Source organism: Triticum urartu, chromosome 6A (genome assembly GCF_056163025.1).
Source record: "Triticum urartu cultivar PI428250 chromosome 6A, HENAU_Tu73, whole genome shotgun sequence".
Taxonomy (NCBI): domain Eukaryota; kingdom Viridiplantae; phylum Streptophyta; class Magnoliopsida; order Poales; family Poaceae; genus Triticum; species Triticum urartu.
The window spans coordinates 66,236,136-66,253,902 of NC_141878.1; the positions used below are offsets into that span (position 1 = coordinate 66,236,136).

Consider the following 17,767-nt stretch of genomic DNA (forward strand, 5'->3'; position numbering starts at 1 on the left):
CAACATATGTCTTGCCTTAAGATGTAGCCCATATTATCTTCTTTTTGGAAGGTTGTAAAACTGGATTCTTAGTATACCCCCTTAAAGAAATATTATGAACCTTAAGCAGAAAACAGTACTAGTTGAAATTGGAGTGAAGTGCATTATAGGTCCATGAGCTATTTCAGATGTGTTATGTAGATCCTCAAACTATGAAAATCAACATTCAGGTCTTCGAAGTGCAGTAAGTGTGTCATTCATGTCCAAAATCTGTCCGACCCCATCTGGCCAGCCAGCTGGAGCCATTGACCCATGACATGTTAGAAGGGGGGCCCGCAATGTAAAGGTCGGTGACGAAAATATGCAAATAAATTCAAATTCATTGTTTCAAAAAAATGTTCGCGGATATGGAAAAATGTTAACGAATTTAAAAGAATGTTTGTTAGTTTATAAAAATGTTCACAAATATGGACAAATGTTCGCTACTTTAAAAAAATGTTCGCGAATGATGAATTTTAAGAAAAAAATGTGAAGATGAATTTGGTAAAATGTTCGCGACTTAAGAGAATGTTTGCTAATGATAAATTTTATTAGAAAAGAAAATATATTCATGAAAAATAAATCTTAAAATATGCCGCGAACAACAAAAAAAGGCCGTGAATATGAAATAAATGTTTGCACCTTTAAAAATAGTATTCATGGACAATAAATATACAAAGATGTTTGGGAACGACCAATATTGTTTGGAAATATGCAAAAAAGTGTGTGGCTTCAAAAAATGTCCGCGACACAATGAATTTTGAAAAAAATATTAATGATTTAAAAAAATGTTACGGATGATAAATTTTAAAAGAAAAGAAAATGTTCACAGACCACCAATATTGTTCACGAATGAATATGTTCACTAATCAAAAAACATGTTCACGAATATGGAGAAAATGTTGGCGAATGATGAATTTGAAAAAATATTTGCACAAAATTAATAAATGTTCATTTTTTAAAATTATAAATTGTTATTTTTTGTGAATATAAAATGTTCACAGATTTACAAAGATGTTCATGGTTAAAACATGTCCATGAATTTGACAATAAGTTTAGGAATTTACAAAATGTTCAAGGTTTCAAAATATATTCATAAATAGTGAAAAAAATGTTCACGACTTTAAAAATAGCGTTAAAATTTCCAAATTTATCTTTTGCGACTTTGAATGTTCATTAATTTGTGGTTCGCGAACACATGTTCAAATTTGTCTTCCGCGAACATTTTTAAAGTCATGAATTTTTTTCCCATATCCGCAAACAATTTTGGAAACCATGAATTTTAATTTATTTGGAGTAAAATGCATTTATCATTCCCTGTAATTTATTTGAATTTATTTGCATATTTCCGTCACCAGCTGTTACCTTGCGGGATCCCCTGTCCGCCGTGTCACGGTTTAACGGCTCCAGCTGGCCGGTAAGGCGGGGTCGGACAGATTTTGGACCAGAATGACACACTTACTCCACTTCGAGGACCTGAATACCGATTTTCATAGTTTGAGAACCTACATGACACCCCTGAAATAGTTTAGAGACCTACCATGCACTTCACTCTTGAAATTACCATAGTTGGATGTGAAGTCTGGACCTGCTTATCTATATTGTTTAAAAATCCTAGAGTAATGTTCTAACCAATTATAAAATAAACTTGCCCATGTGCTGTAAGAGGGGAATAAATATTGTAATAGGTTAGTCAGTGGTCTACATGCCCATATTAATGTGATTGTGTAAAAAAGATTTTATTTGATAAGTCAATAAGAGGTGGGGTAGTTGAGGCGGTTTTCGGAGAAAATCGATATCGATGAAAACAAATCAAAGATGGGAGACGAAAAAAAATCAAAACAGAGAGGAGGGAGAGAGGGCATATCTAAGGTTAAGCTTCATGCACTAGCCAACGCAACTAAAAGTCCAAACTGATGAAAAGGGCTACACAATCCATATATAAACTACAACACCCCGTCTCAGGTGTGACGCGGGAAGTCAATACGTGAATAGACTCAGAGGTATGGCTAAAGAGACCTCTACATGAACATAGAGGGAGGAGCAACAAATTTTAGAGAAATTGCGAAAGCAAGGACTTAAACTGAAGACTTTAGACCTTGATACCATGTTAAGCTTCGTGCACTAGCCTACACAACCAAAATTCAAACTAATGGAAATGGCTGGGCAATCCAAAAACGAAGTAAGAGTGTACGACACAACACTACATCTTTTTTAAGTAGGAGAAATTCTTGACAAAGACAGATTCTCATGAGGGAACATCCACCTTCTCCAGCAAACTTAGCTGCATCCACGCCCTCCCCGGCGATGAGAGCAACAAAGAAGCACCTCCACCACTGCCAGAGAATGTTGCAGGCTACAACCATCAGCCTCATGGTGGACGGCGCGAGGGGGCTCTTGTGCTTCTTAGATTGTCGTGGTTGGTTGACAATGACAACCACAAGGAAGCCATGACAACGGCTCCAAGTGGTGGTTGAAGTGTCGGCGCTTGCCTTTTGTTGGAAGGCCCTCGCTGGTGCTTCCATTCTTCATGGTTGTCATGGCAGAGAGTTGATGGTAGGGGAGGACGACAGACCCATATTGTGGATTAGCTTAAACCTACGGCCATAGATGTCTCCGGTGACGATGAAAATTGTGGGCAATATCCTTGGAAGTGCCATTGAGGTTTTCATTCCACCTTGAAGCCGGGTGGAAACCCTAGGTCCGACTCCCGAAGCAGGCAACTGCGGCATCATGGGAAAAATTGGTGCTAGCATTTCTCATTTGGCGTAGTATATTTCCATGTTCAGATGTTTAAAATATTTACAACACATAATTATTTTATACTAAAATCTTGCTAGATTGTGTACAATATTCATTTTCACAAATAATTTAACACATATAGCCTACCAAAAAAAACTCTCACTTTAGCATGTCTTCACAAATACAGGCCACCACACATATGGATGTTTCAACAAATGCAACCAACCACAATAGTAATTACACTTGTATGCACTGAACATGTATAGGATGCACAACATGCTTGAGGGAAGTATAACCATAGCACATAAGAAAAGGACACCATTGAGCACATTGTCATCCATCATGGTATACTAGCTATATTGAGGCCAGTGGCGGAGCTTGACCAGGAAGATTGGGGGGGGGGGGCAAAGAGAAAAGATAGTGGAAAACATCTCTATTTTTCCAATCTGAATCTCTCTCTACAAAAATTCTTCAGTAAATTTGGAAAGGATGGGGAGGCATGGCACCTGTAGGGTTGCACATAGCTCCGCCAGTGGTTGAGGCATCGGCTAGGTCTTTCCTGTACGGCGTCGGCTGGTCTCCGTCTGCACCGGACGCCAACACCGATGCCCTACCAGCCTCCGCCTGGCCCTGCACCCTCTCTGCCACTGGTACATACGTCACCACCATGTCTTTCCTAAACATCAGGTACATAATGGTGACGAGGTAGGCAGCCATGAGCGCAAAGACGACCACAAAGACCGGCGCGTTGGTGTACCTTGGGAGGTGGTTATGTGCCAGCCAGTCTATGTAGGTCCATACCAGGAAGTAGGTGTTGACGATGATGAGTGCCACACTGAGGGCCCACGCGATGATCACGTCTGCACCCATGCATTGATCATCATATGCGTGTTCGCAATTCTGATCTCTAAAGTTGCAATATGTGACATCCAATTTTTTCTATGTGTAATTTTGTGTTATAAACGGTTACTTTTGTGAATGTCGATTGTGCAATTTTGTGTTTCTTGTGTTGAAATTGTTTGGAGGCTTACATAGATGGACTCCTTGAGGGGTCCTACTTTCTTCCTGCTGTTGCAAAACTTGAGGAGAGGGATGGGAGCGAACGACATCTCAAAAGAAAGAACCATCTACATCAAAGAAGAAAAAAATCAAGAACCACGAGCTCATCAATCAGCCTGGAGATTATTATTTCTTTGGGTAGTAACTGCAGATTAACTAATCAGCCATTGCAATGACCATTTTTTTGAACTATGGTGGAACTGGAAGAGGTCTGTAGGGGCCTGATCTAGATCGAGAGGGGAAGGAGGTAGGTGGGGATTTCTTAGAGAGGAAGGATGCCAGGAAGGAGAAGGAAAACTTCTCTCCTTAGTCTATTCGATTACAATAATTCTCGATGCCTCTGGATCGCTACCCGACTGGACACTTAACAGCCTCACCAACCATACCGTTCCAGCTGTAACGTTTACACGACTGATGCACCACTCTGCTTCTATGCTACGGTGACCCCACTGGTCAGTGCTTGTGTCTTGATGAGGGCCCGCCTGCCAGCCGTGACATTCTCCCCTCCTTGAGAACCGCCTTGACCCCAAGGCAGTGTCGATGGAAACCTCTCCTAGAGCTTCTCTGGATCTTCCCAAGTAGCCAGGTCAACCGGTAGTTCGCTCCACTGCACCAGGGCGCGTAGCTGCATCTCTCCTTGAGAACGAACCATCTTGCAATTCAACACTTGGCTGGGAGAGTGAGGTGCCTGCAAAACGGAGTCAGGTGGAGGTAATTCTGCACTGACTGGAACGGTCGCTCCCACCGCTTTCTTCAGCAAAGATACATGCACCATTGGGTGAATCTTGCTGGTATCTGGCAGGTCAAGTCGATACGCCACTGCACCCACTTTAGCTTGAATGTTGTACGGTCCGTAGTAACGGAAGGCCAGCTTCTGGAACGGCCGCCTTGCCACGGAAGTTTGAATGAAGGGTTGTAGCTTTAGCAACACCGCGATACCGACCTCAAATGACCGATCGGTACGGTGGCGGTCTGCCTGTTTCTTCATTCGATCCCGAGCTTTCTTCAGCTGTTGTTGCAGGTGGTCCAGCAGGATTTCGCGCTCTTGCAACCATGCTGCCAGGTCCGACACAGTTCTGTTGTCCACTTGATCGATGTCGAACTCCCGTGGTAGTTGCCCGTAGATCACTTCGAACGGAGTGCGCCCGAGCGCGGAGTGGAAGCTGGTGTTGTACCAATATTCCGCCAACAAGAGCCACTTTGACCAGTTACCAGGGCAGGAATGCACTGAACAACGCAAGTACGTTTCCGGGCACTGGTTAACACGCTCGGTTTGCCCGTCCGTCTACGGATGGTACGAAGAACTCATCCTCAGCTCTGTTCTGCACAGGCGAAACAACTCTTGCCATACCTGACTGGTGAAGATGCGGTCCCTGTCCGATATAATCCCCAATGGCATCCCGTGGAGTCGGTAAATCTCATGCATGAAGGTCTTGGCGATGTCAAGGGGCGTGAACGGGTGTCGCAATGGCAAAAAATGTGCGTACTTGGAGAATTTGTCAACCACTACCAGGATAGCGTTATAGCCACCAGATTTGGGCAAGCCTTCGATGAAGTCGAGGGATATCACTGCCCATGGCCGTTTTGGGATAGGAGTGGCTGAAGCAACACGGCCGGCGAGACTCTCTCAGTCTTGGCTTGCTGACAGGTCAGGCACTGCTTGACGAACTCTTTCACTTGTTGTTTCATTCCCTTCCAAGCAAACATGCGTTTGATGCGGTTTTATCTGGCGTGAAACCCTGAGTGACCGCCCATAGCGCTGTCATGCAACGACCTGACGACATGTTGTTGAGTATCAGTGTCCGGTCCCAGCCAAACACGCCCTTTGAATCTCAGCACCCCCCTTGAAGCTGGTAATCTGGTTCGACACTTGGGTTCAGTGCTACGCGCGCTAGCAATTCTTTTGTAGCAACATCCTCCTGGTACCCTGCCCGTACTGCTTTCAACCATACAGGTTTCCATACTGACAAGGCTGCTAGCTCTGCGTCCCGCCTGTGTTCTTTTCTGGACAAGGCGTCAGCTGCTCTGTTTGAGATCCTTGCCTTGTATTGGATCACGTACTGCATCCCGAGCAACTTTGTAAATGCTCGCTGTTGGATGGGAGTGTTCAAGCGCTGGTTAGTCAGGTGCAGGAGACTTTTTTGGTCCGTGCGCACCATGAACTCCGCATGCTGCAAGTATGGGCACCAGTGGTCGATGGCCAGGAGCAAGGCCAAACACTCTTTCTCGTATGCGGACAGCCCCAAGTTGCGAGGATCCAATGCTCGACTGAGGTAAGCTACTAGGTGGGAATCCTGCATCAACACTGCACTGATCCCTGTTGCGCTGGCGTCAGTTTCCACCACGAATGTCTTTGAGAAATCTGGCAGTGCCAGCACCGGAGCCTCAATCAGAGCTTTCTTGATAGCACAGAAGGCAGCATCGGTTGTGGGTGTCCAGACAAACACCACACCTTTGCGCAGTAGATCTGTTAGGGGCTTACTAAGTATGCCAAATTTTCTGACAAACTTACGGTAATATCCTGCCAACCCGAGAAACCCACGTAGTTTCTTCACTGTATCAGGTACTGGCCAATCCCTCATGGTGCTCACCTTAATGTCATCCGTCGACACCCCCTGCTTACTTATCACGTGTCCCAAGTAGCTAATTTTTCTCTGAGTAAAAGCGCACTTTGATCGTTTGGCGTAGAACCCATTCTGCTGCAACAGTTGCAGCACCTGCGTCAACAGACTCACATGTTTCTCCAAGGTTCTAGAATGGACTAGAATGTCGTCCATGAACACGAGGACTCCTTCTCAGCAAGGGTGACAGCACTATGTTCATGGTACCCTGGAAAGTTGGAGGTCCGCCCGTCACGCCGTATGGCAGCACCCGAAACTGGAAGTGGCCATGGTGGGTCTTGAAAGCCGTTTTGTGCTCGTCCTCCGACAACAATCTGATCTGGTGGTAGCCTGCTCGGAGGTCCAGCTTCGAGAACCATGTGGAACCTGCCAACTCAACCAAGAGCTCGTCGATCACTAGCATTGGATAGCGCGACTTGATGGTTATTGCATTAAGATGCCGGAAGTCCACGCAAAATCTCCAAGTGTGATCCTTCTTTTTCACCAAGAGTACCAGAGAAGAGAACGGGCTAACACTAGGTGTGATAAGCCCCAGCCGCAACATCTCTTTCACTTGTGCTTCAATCTCATTTTTCTGCTCTGGGGTGTAGCGATATGGCCTAAGATTCACTGGTTTCGTGCCTGCCACCAGAGGAATGGCGTGATCCCATGGTTTTCGTTGGGGCAGTCCTGACGGTTCATCAAACACCACTTGAAACTGGTCCAAGACGCGTTGGATAGCAGCTGGGAGAGGTTCCTGTTGTTCTGCTTGGTCTGACAGACAGAGCATCACCACACCCGCAATTGCGTTCGCTTGTTCCATTTGCTCTAATTGCTCAACTGAGATCTGTGCTGGTTGCTTAACTTCTTGACGTAACCCTTGCATCTGTACCAGTTTCCCTTGATGGTGGAATTGCAATGTTTTCACAGTCCAATCAATCAGCATTGGTCCACAACTTTCCAACCAGTCCATGCCAATGACCATGTCATAGCAGCCCAAAGGAAGCACCCGCAGATCAATAGTAAACTTGTGCTGCTGCACCTGCCACTGACATTCTGGAATATATCCGGAGCAAGTGAGTTTGCCACCATATGCCACTCTGACCGTCACCGGCTTCAACTGGCAAATGTGATTGGCAAATCGCTCTGCTATTGACTCGCTGATGAGGCTATGGGAGCTGCCAGAATCGACCAGTATCAGAACTTCTTGCTTGTCAATGTGCCCCAACAAACGGACCGTGCGAGGCATTGTTTGCCCTATGGTGGCCAACTTAGAAATGGACATGAGCTGTTCTTCGTCCGCTGCATGCTCCTGACAATCATCCCCCTCAGCCTGAAGCAAATCCAGTAGCTCTTCCACAACATGCAGTTGTACCGTGGCAGCACACTGGTGGCCTTGGCCCCAGCGTTCCCCGCATTTAAAACAGAGCCCTCTTGCTCTGCGGTAGTTGCGAAGCACCGCCACGCAATCGTCGCCCCAGCCTTGATCGGGTCGCCGATCTGCTGCCTGTGCCCCGTCGATGTCGCGCCTGTCCTCTACGACGGCTGGTGGAGGAGGCGGCACTGCACGCGGTAGAGGCGCTGCCAGTGCTAGCAGGGGTCGCCGCTGAACACGCCCAGGTTCTGGACGCCGGAATTCCCTTCGAGGCATCGCGTCCAATATCTCCTCCCGTAACAGAGACAAGGAAAAGGCAGTATCCAATTCTTGAGGTCGATGTAATGCAACACCCGCTCTAATTTCCGCACGCAGCCCATCTACGAATTTGGTGGTGAAATACACAGGATCAAACCCCGAGTTGTGAGCTAATATCTGATGCATCAATTCCTCAAAGCGTGTCATGTATTCCGACACTGTCCCTGTCTGACCAAGTGCTGCAAATTCACAGAGCTGCGCCTGGTACTGGTCGCGTTCGAATTTGCCGCACAAAGCAGTGCAAAGCTCTTCCCAAGTGAATGCTTTCGTGCCTAGCTCGTGCAATTGTAGCCAACGCGCTGCGTTGCCTGTAAAGTGCAGTGTAGAGACCCGAACCCACATCTCTTTGGGGATGTCGTACACATCGAAGTATTTCTCACACTTGGATTTCCAGAATTGTGGATTTTCCCCATCGAATTGTGGAAAATCCAACTTCGGAAGAGCCCAACGAGACTGGTGCGAGTGGTGGTACTCGTCCTCTGGAACACAACTCAACTCTAGGCTGTGGGAATTGGAATTGACAATAGGAGGATAGAATGCACCCTTGGCCGGAGGCGGTGCCAGGGTGGTGACCACCCGTGTACCATGGCCCTGGAGTTGTTGATGACGCCGTGGCCACTTGGCCCGTGGTGCCCCAGATCGGCCACTGGGGGCTCCTCCCCAGTACGCGCCGCTTGCCGAAGAACCACATCTTCTCGTGCGGAATCCGCTTCCGCGCTCGAGGATCTGCTAGCGCAGGGTGGAGGGCGATGCGCCCCACCTGGGTGCGGAGCTCGTCGAGCTGGTTCTGCAGGTTCATCACCGCCGGGCGTCATAGCTCGAGGGAGGTCTGGATCGCTTCAAGTCGAGCGTCGTTAGCCGCCCGGCCTTCCTTGACCGACTGGATGAGCGCCGCGAGCTGCTCTTCCATGGCCGCTGTCTTCAAGGCCTGCTTATTGGTGTAGCGTGGTCGGGGGTATGCCGTCTCCAAGTCACCGGATCACTGGACCTCTGATACCAACTGTTAGGGGCCTGATCTAGATCGAGAGAGGAAGGAGGTAGGTGGGGATTTCTTAGAGAGGAAGGATGCCGGGAAGGAGAAGGACAGCTTCTCTCCTTAGTCTATTCGATTACAATAATTCTCGATGCCTCTGGATCGCTACCAGACTGGCTACTTAACAGCCTCACCAACCACACCGGTCCATCTGTAACGTTTACACGACTGATGCACCACTCTGCTTCTCTGCTACGGTGACCCCACTGGTCAGTGCTTGTGTCTTGATGAGGGCCCGCCTGCCAGCCATGACAAGGTCATGGAGGAGTACCGAGGAAAGGATGATTAGCTTGCCAGCAGCGCCTGACGGACCGCTCACAACGGAGACTATAAGGCTTGGAGCAATGGCGATGACCCTGGTGATGAGGTTCCTAACCCAGTTCTTCATCTTGATGTCCAGAAACCCCTGTAACATAGCCCATAATTGGAAGGGAAGATGTCTATACTCACTGGCATAGATAATGCTTAAGAATGCCTCTGAATAGTTTGCATAAATAAACTGGATAACACCTGGAGTAGGAATGATTACCTGCATGATGACCTGCCCAGCGAATGTGCAACTAATTTCGGTGCTTTGCCCAGAAGCTAGCAGCGCAACCGCATACACAACAGAGCTTGATCTCCCCAAAACATTCTGAAAGGAACAAAGATGATAATTAAACAAGGATTTAATGCAGAACTCTAACATCAGATGTCTGACGGTTATTCCTTTCGCATTACACAACATAAGGCACTTCAAACGCTTTTGAAACTGGAACGATCATTCCATCAGCTCAAGCATGGCATACTCTGAGCAGCAGAGGTGCAGATTGGAGAGTAAGATCGCCACAAGCGCCGGCATCGGCCGGAGAGAGATTATTAGCGCTACAAATGGATCCAGCAACGATAACCACCGCGACGTTGATGAGGAACGCCACGACGAAAGCAAGGCTGCACTCTATAAGGAAGTATCTGCAGGCCGCCTGTCCAAAACATATAACAGTGACGTCAGCGAGCTATTTGCCACTCAGCAACGAACTGCATCTAGTCCTTAGAGCGCTCTTTCCTATCCTATGTGCAACCTACTCTGATGCTTTTGTCTGACCGTGGGGTCTTCCGTGAGAGGACCAGGGCAGAGTGCAAGAACAAGTTGTACCTGCATGAATGTCACAGAAAGGCTCGCTATGAACTTTGCATCCATATGGATCGACGCACAATAACCATAGTGAACAACAGGGATGGTGTGAACAGTGAACAAACCCTGATGACTAAATAAGTTGCTTACGGTGTGATGATAGCGCCAAAGAGCGCGATCGCATTGGCAGTAACACCTTTCCCTCGCAGAGAGGGGACAAACATGCCCTTGGTCACATCTCTAGCAGATGGACTAAGGTAGCTCAATTCTCCGAAGAAGCAGCCTGCCATGGTGAACATGAACGCTGCTATGATGAACTCCAGTTTCCGGGCCTGGTGATACACATGAAGATACATGGTAAGGTTAAATCATCAGTAGCCTATATCTGCCTAAACAATCATGTAACATATACATAGCTGAAAAATTCTAAGGAGGGGTTTGTGTTTGCGTACACCAAATCTCTCACCCCAAGAAGCAAGAGGGTGCTGAACACCGTGAGGATAACTCCAGCCCACACAGGAATTTTGAACAATATGTTGAATGCAAAGGCGGTACCCAACACTGCAGTAGATACAGAATATGTTAGTCAAACGTAAAAGTCAGCAAAGAAAAGAAATATAAAATGGAAGTAACGAATAAGGTGTACTGATCAACCTTCAGGGATATCATCAGAAATTACCGAAAAAGTCATCAGAAATTACTGCAAGCTCTGCAATGATCCATAAGCAAATATTGACGAAGTGGGGATACTCTTCCCTGCAGAGTTCAGCAAGATGCCTCCCTGTACAGGATTGAGCGATAAGTGCAGATTTGATATGCAGAAACCATGACAGATAGTTGAGCGAAAGGTACTGGTTTTCACTCCAAGGTTGGCGGATACTGTTTGTATAAAGAGCGCAAAGATCATCCCAACTAAGATGACCCACAGAAGCTGATCATGGTAAATTTTAAAATAAAATCAGATTGGTAAAGAAAGAATGCTGAATACGTAGAACAAAAGGAGAGAAACAGAAATGGCCGGTAGAGTGCATTCTTCTTTCATTTTCTTACAGACCTTTTCACTCTATATTGGTATAAATAATTATTTCTCTTGATCACTTCTCTAGGTTTCTTGTATCAGTAATATTATACTCCCTCCGATCCATATTACTTGTCTTAGATTTGTCTAGATATGGATGTACATCCGTATCCCGACAAAAAGACAAGTAATATAGACCGGACGGAGTAGCATAAAACCGGCCCTATACGTAAATGTACTTCTACAAAATAAGATATCATGTCGTTCTATGTTGATCAATTGATAGTCTGGGGAAAAGTGTTTGAAATGTTGTGATCTACATATGCGATAAGCAATTTAGCATTGAAAACAGGGTTTATAATCGAGTTTGTTCACCAAGGATTTGAAAAACCGGACCCTGGCTCAGGTTACAATCACTAAGCGAACTGCCATAAGTGGTACTCTCATCCAAATTTGTACGAATTGTCTTTTAGAAAAGGCGCATGATGCAAAATTTAAGAGCATTCTTATCACTTCCTTAAAACTTAACTAAAGCTGCAAAGCTAATCTGCTGCAAAATATATGTTTCCTTTCTGGATACCCCCCAAAAAAACTCCTTTAGTGCAGTAGTGCCCATCAGAGGCAAGAAGGCAGCAACTAAACTACCTCATACTTGAAGTCAGCTCCAGCTTGCATGTCAGTTTCCACTGTCAAATCATACATCAGAAACAAGCTTTACCACCTTGAAAGTTGGTCTCCTTTTTGTTAAAGAGTGTATCTAAACGGTATGCAGCTCTGAGCAAAAATAAAGGAGCTTACAGTTGCTAGGATCCAAGAAGCCAATGGCCACAAGAGCTCCAGGCCCAACATGAGCCAAGAACTTCCTCCATCTAGGCTGCTACCATGCAGCAAAAAAGTTCACACTGAACAGAAACAAGTACACAATTTAATTCAACCTTAGAAATGCACAAAAATGTAGTAGTATACCTGCACCTGGAATTCCTCATCTTTTTCGTCACCGGTTGTGCTGTCCTTGTGCTCGCCACCACTCTGCACTGCACCTCCATGGTGAGCTTCGCGTCCAATCTCATCCCTCTCACCAGCCCCTTCCATTCTCTATTGCTAATGCACGTATCTCTGGAAGGACTGTGCCTCTTGCTCTTTCCAACACAGCAACTTCTGTATTTTATAGGCCAGCGACCAGTTGAAGACTGTACCATATAAAACGCAAACTTCAAATACAGTACTATAGCAGAGGGAATAGCTGTCATGGTGGCTCCTGTCGATTCCGCAGTAGTCGCTAGTTTTATGCCTTTCAAAGATGCTACTCTTATACTTCGCCAAATGGCAAGTGTGGCATAAATTTTAGTTTAAACTGTTGAAAGGTGGAAATTTTACTCACGCTTACATTATCCCACCACAGTAGGCGTCGATAAATCGTTGCAGACCTTTTCCCTTTTCATTTTGGGGGTAGACAAACCAGTCACCAAAACTTTGGCAGCTTCGGCAAAACTGTGTCAATGACAGGTGAGCCACCAAAGTAAGGCCCTGTTTGGTTCATAAGTCTTAGGACTTTTTTTAGTCCCAACTTATAAGTCTCAAGTCCCTAAAAAGTCCCTACCTGTTTGGTTCCTGGGACTTATAAGTCTCTATAAGACCATATTATAACTATAAGTCCCTATAAGTCCCTCTCCCTCCTTGAGAGTCTTATTTCATAAGTCCTAAATGCCCACTTTAAGTCCCTATAAGTCCCTCCTATTTGGTTTAGATGGAATTTATATGAATTTTTTTAAATCCCTAAATCAATAAATCCCTGGAAACAAACACCCTCTAAGTATGGCATAACATAGTTGCCTACTTTAAAAGGAAGTAAACAAATCCATAAGGAATTGGCTCAAACACCTAGAAGCAGATTAAGCACGATCACGAATCTGGTCCCCCGCAAAACCTGCAGATCTACCAAGTGAAGCTTTTAAACGCAAGATTTCCCTTTTCCCCATAAATGGTTCCTCCTATCATATTCATACGGGTCTCGGGTCCTAGAAGAATCAAGGCTCCTATATGAAGTTTGATATTTAGCTTTGCAGCTACAAACGAGGAACTGTAAAAACATCAAGGTCTCTTGTGGTTGAGCAAAATACATTAGCAAGAACATCAGGTGACGTGGCTTTGATTGGCCGTTCCTCGCCGAACATTTTGGAGCCTTCCCGGCAGCCATTTATCGGTGAAGGCTGGAGGCCCGGACCTGGTGCAGTCCACAACTCTGTTTACATATTCTATTGTAGCCATGCGTACTGCAAGATTGTACTTTAAAAAGCCTTAAACTCTCTCTTTGTTGGAGTGCACGCTCTGACTATCCGTCCAAATTGTAAGTGGGAACCTAGGACAGAGTGTAGTGTGAATAACCACTTCACGGAGTGAGTATTGAGTAGGAGTCAAGTAACCATCCATGATTTTCTACTGGTATGTCATAATTAACAGACTAATCGAGGCGCCCCGAATGGCTAGCTTGCTAAGGCTAGTCGTAATGATAGTATCATAGCTAGTATCATGCATGTCAACTAGGCAATTTTGATGAGGTGTCATAGCATTAAACGAAGAAAGAGATGGTGAAGTATCATATCATGATAATGTATCATAATAAATGTTATGCTACTTTGTGTCATGCATGGCAATAAATAGAATACTAGATAATACTAATATATAATACTATGCATTAGGGAGATAGTATCATATGCATGATACTACTATATAATACTCCCCGTTACAACCAGCCTAAGAGTAGATGTGCGTGTGCGTCTATTGGGCGGAGATGGAACGGCGTCATGTGATCGTTGAAGCTAACAGTTGAACATGGTGAAGGACAATAAGTGTTAGAACAAAATAACAAATTGTTCTTTTGAACGAACTAGTAGAAGAATAGCTTATGTGGATGCTAATGCTCACCGGTGAGCCGCCTGCCGCGTGCTTGCGCCCCTGCACCGGCTAGGCATCCTGGAGTCGCTCCTCCTCGCTCGCTCAACGTCTCGCTCGGCGCCGTTGTTTGCTTGTTCCCGCGTGGCGGCGCTGCCGTGGCCCAGGCGTGCAAGGCTCCGGCATTTCGTCGAACGGCTGGCGGGCAGCCCGGCGACCGAAGCGCCGGATCAGCCATCGCGTTCAGACGGCGGACACGCGGCGGCTCCACCGTGCTCCGAGGCTCCCACTCCTCCTATTCGGACATCGGCCGCAGTCACGGAGCGTCGCCGTCGTCGATTGCTGTGGGACTGGTCTCTCTGACCGAGCTCTGATTTTATTCTCATCGGGAATGATGGATGACAGACATATCATCATCAGCAATCAGGTCATACAATAGCTCTTCCTTATGCGATGCACATGGCAAAATAATTTGTCATGAACTAGAACTAATCACCAAGCGGGAAAAGAAAATGCGACAAGCCGCGCGAAGGCACAGACAAGTAAAAATGTCTCGGATATCACAAGTCATGTTGATATGCCGCCAAGCATGTTATCATGAACTCTGCAGAGAGATAAAATGCTGTGAAATTATGTGTAGTCAAAACACAGTGAGCGGTAAACCAGTGTTTTAGAATGTTTCAATAAGATTTGATTTGATTCGGGAATGAATAGAGGAAGGCAAGGAAAGCTTGATTTAGTTGAGGTTTTGCTAATATTTTATTTAATTTGATTGAATTAATGCAGAGCATGGTTTCCAAGGAAAGTAACTTGTTTTAGATCATTCCAACCCAAGAAGAGGGGTCAAGAGGGGAGGGAGCGAAAACAAAATTGATGATGTATAGTACCAACTCCCTTTTAATAATAGAGATTGTCTTTGAGTGAGCTGTTTAATTTTGTAGGTCAGTCATATCCCTCATAACATTTGGTTTTGCACTTTATTTCTTATGCAAAATTGTCAACATATGTGTGACATACAATCGGGCGATCACTTTTTCTTGCAAATAATCGGATGATCACTTAACTGAGCTATCCATATAGTTACACTCGTTTTGTGTACAATCGGCTACCTTCGATCAACGTTCCTATGGGATGAACAGTCTTCTTGAGTGGGGCAAAAAATTGATCAGGTCAATTCTTGCATATATTTAAAACTTAAATTGATCAGGACTCCACTCAGATTTGGCTAAAAGCAATCAAATCAGAGGCGCTCTCAAGATGATGAGTGATTCAAGCCTACTAGATTTACCGTATTGTCTCCATGATGTGCATTTTAGAAATGTCTCTGGTACTCCTCTTGAACATTGTCCGAGATATCACATACAACATAGAAATTATCGTTGCCCTAGTACCTCAAGATAAATGGAAGCGTGGCATGCAGGATGGCCGAAGCAGTGAAGCACCGAGGACAATGGAGGGAAAACAATTGAAACAACTAAATAGGTCGGAGAGGCACGGTGGCTGTTTGAACAAACTCGCGCATGTTATCACCCTGGTTTTCCATTGATAATTCCTGGTGCCTTCTATCCCTATGCCTATCGAAACCAAATTCTTATTGTGCAGAAACACAACATATAATGCATGAAATGGGACTGGATAATAACAAGACAGAGAGGTAGAAACAAGGAATAATAGCTATTCCTGTTTGGCTTAGGGAAACCTCTATAAAAGGCTTGTGTGGTTACCAGCGACTTGAATTCTTTTTGTTCGTTGGTAGGCCAACAACCAATAATTCCTTAGTTATGACCTTGGTCCTCTCGTAGGTCGGTGCTTGCAAAAGCTTTTCCACTCATATGTTAGCGGCTGTGATAACTTTTACGGATCCTTCAACAAATGATGGATTTAAACATCTACACCGATGTGATGCACTGATCCAACACAAAGTTTATTGTTACAAAGATCACGAAGAATGAAAGAAAATGTATTTTTTATGTCAGTACTGGATTTCATTCACATTTAGATGATTCACATCCTTTGATTTATAGTTATTATAGTTAAAACGCCCCCCACTGGACATGAACTAAATCACAAATCTCCAATTGAAGATTTTGTTCATAGAGAACGAGAGCACACAATATTGAAGTTCCATACTAAACAAGAAGCATAACAACAAAATGAACATCAACTTTCACATCTCTGCTGATGGGCGCTTAGCCCAGTGGTTAGATCGCAATGGAGCCTCCTAACCGGCCTGGGTTTGAACCTGAGTTCTCACACATTATACCTTAATTTTTTTAATGAATAAATATTCACACGGCTCCTCCCCTGCTGGTCTAGTTTTTCTTTTACTATATCAAGTTAATCAAGTTAAATAATTGGACATTATATCATAAACATTAATTTTAGTAACTAGCTGGTATATGGTCAATGGTGTTCATCGGAGTTAAATGCACAGAATCACCACATTTGTGTCACGATTAGCGAAAAACCACCACTTTACGTTTTGTGGTATTTTGCACCACACCGAGAAACTTTGTTCCATAGTAAGTTTGCAGACCTTGGAAGGATCCCCCATGTAGTAGTACCATGTCTTGGTGCAAGGGACGCGGTGCAGCCGAGCAATCTCCCTTGTAGGCAGCAGGAAATATATTGCACTACTCACACACAGCATGGCTCACCTTATCTGCAACAATAAACATGACATAACATATTAGGGGAAGAGTTATTAGTGGAAGAAGTGTTGCTTAACTGGAGGTATCTTCAGAAACTTTATAACAATTATAGATGATCATTTCCTTGTTAACAGAAAAAAAGTTACAGAAATCACAATGAACTGATTAAGGGTTTGCATGGTGCTTGAATATGTATTGACGAACATGCACAAGTTATGCCAATTGCAAAGTCTAATTCACAGTGTCTCGTGGTACCAAAAAGGGAGTGTACTAAGGCACAAGGACGACAATCGTTTACTGTAGAGTAGTGTTGTACTGCAAGCATGGCTAGCCAGCTAGCTAATTAACACACTGGCCAGCTGGCTGCATACATGATATGTTAGTTAGCGTTAGACTAGATAAAAAATGTGTAGTTTTAACAAACTAATCATCGGGTTGAATGGAATTGATAACGTCTCTCGTGATTATGATCCACGGTGACAACTCCGATCGGGAGCGGGTTGAATCCATCTTGAATTGTCAGCTGGGCAATTTTCCTTGCAAGTACCTTGGCCTCCAATTGGCTATTAGGCAGCTCACGAGGGCCGAGTGGCAGCCCATGATTGATCATGCTAAAAAATGTGCCCCGGCTTGGCAAAGAGGGCTGCTGCACCGCCCAGGACGCCTTGTGTTGGTCAAGTCCGTGATCGCGGCCAAGCCCATCCACCACTTCATGGTCTCGGAGGCCCCTAATTGGGTGTTCGAAGAGATTGAGAAATGGATGCGCTCCTTTTTCTGGGCGGGCAAAGATAAAGTGAACGGTGGTCAATGCTTGGTCCGCGGTGTGTAAGCCCACCTGGCTTGGTGGTCTGGGATTGCGCAACCTCCAGATGCAAGGATTGGCATTGAGAGTGAGGTGGGAATGGTTGAGACGGACAGATCCCGATAGACCTTGGCAAGGCCTACCC

The 17,767-nt window shown here is 45.2% G+C and overlaps 1 protein-coding gene across 1 annotated transcript; it reads right to left on the minus strand.

Moving 5' to 3' along the window:
* Positions 1 to 3,132: 3,132 nt before the first annotated feature.
* On the minus strand, positions 3,133 to 12,516 carry LOC125517305 (metal transporter NRAT1-like). Its single transcript, XM_087526591.1, has 13 exons — positions 12,244 to 12,516; positions 12,076 to 12,151; positions 11,923 to 11,963; positions 11,112 to 11,190; positions 10,939 to 11,040; positions 10,726 to 10,820; positions 10,410 to 10,591; positions 10,211 to 10,280; positions 9,934 to 10,107; positions 9,675 to 9,779; positions 9,417 to 9,551; positions 3,788 to 3,887; positions 3,133 to 3,620 (listed from the first exon to the last, which is right to left on the minus strand). The coding sequence occupies exons 1-13, from the start codon at positions 12,367 to 12,369 to the stop codon at positions 3,232 to 3,234; spliced, it is 1,674 nt and encodes a 557-aa protein (XP_087382717.1). The 5' UTR covers positions 12,370 to 12,516; the 3' UTR covers positions 3,133 to 3,231.
* Between the last annotated feature and the right edge of the window lie 5,251 nt (positions 12,517 to 17,767).

Excerpts from the sequence above, each read along its gene's own strand:
- LOC125517305 (XM_087526591.1), bottom strand. The coding sequence starts at position 12,369 with ATGGAAGGGGCTGGTGAGAGGGATGAGATTGGACGCGAAGCTCACCAT. Across the intron at positions 3,888-9,416 it reads AGCTAATCATCCTTTCCTCG|ATGGTTCTTTCTTTTGAGAT; the intron begins GTACTCCTCCAT and ends TCTTTGATGTAG. Across the intron at positions 3,621-3,787 it reads CAAGGAGTCCATCTATGTAA|ACGTGATCATCGCGTGGGCC; the intron begins GCCTCCAAACAA and ends GCATGGGTGCAG.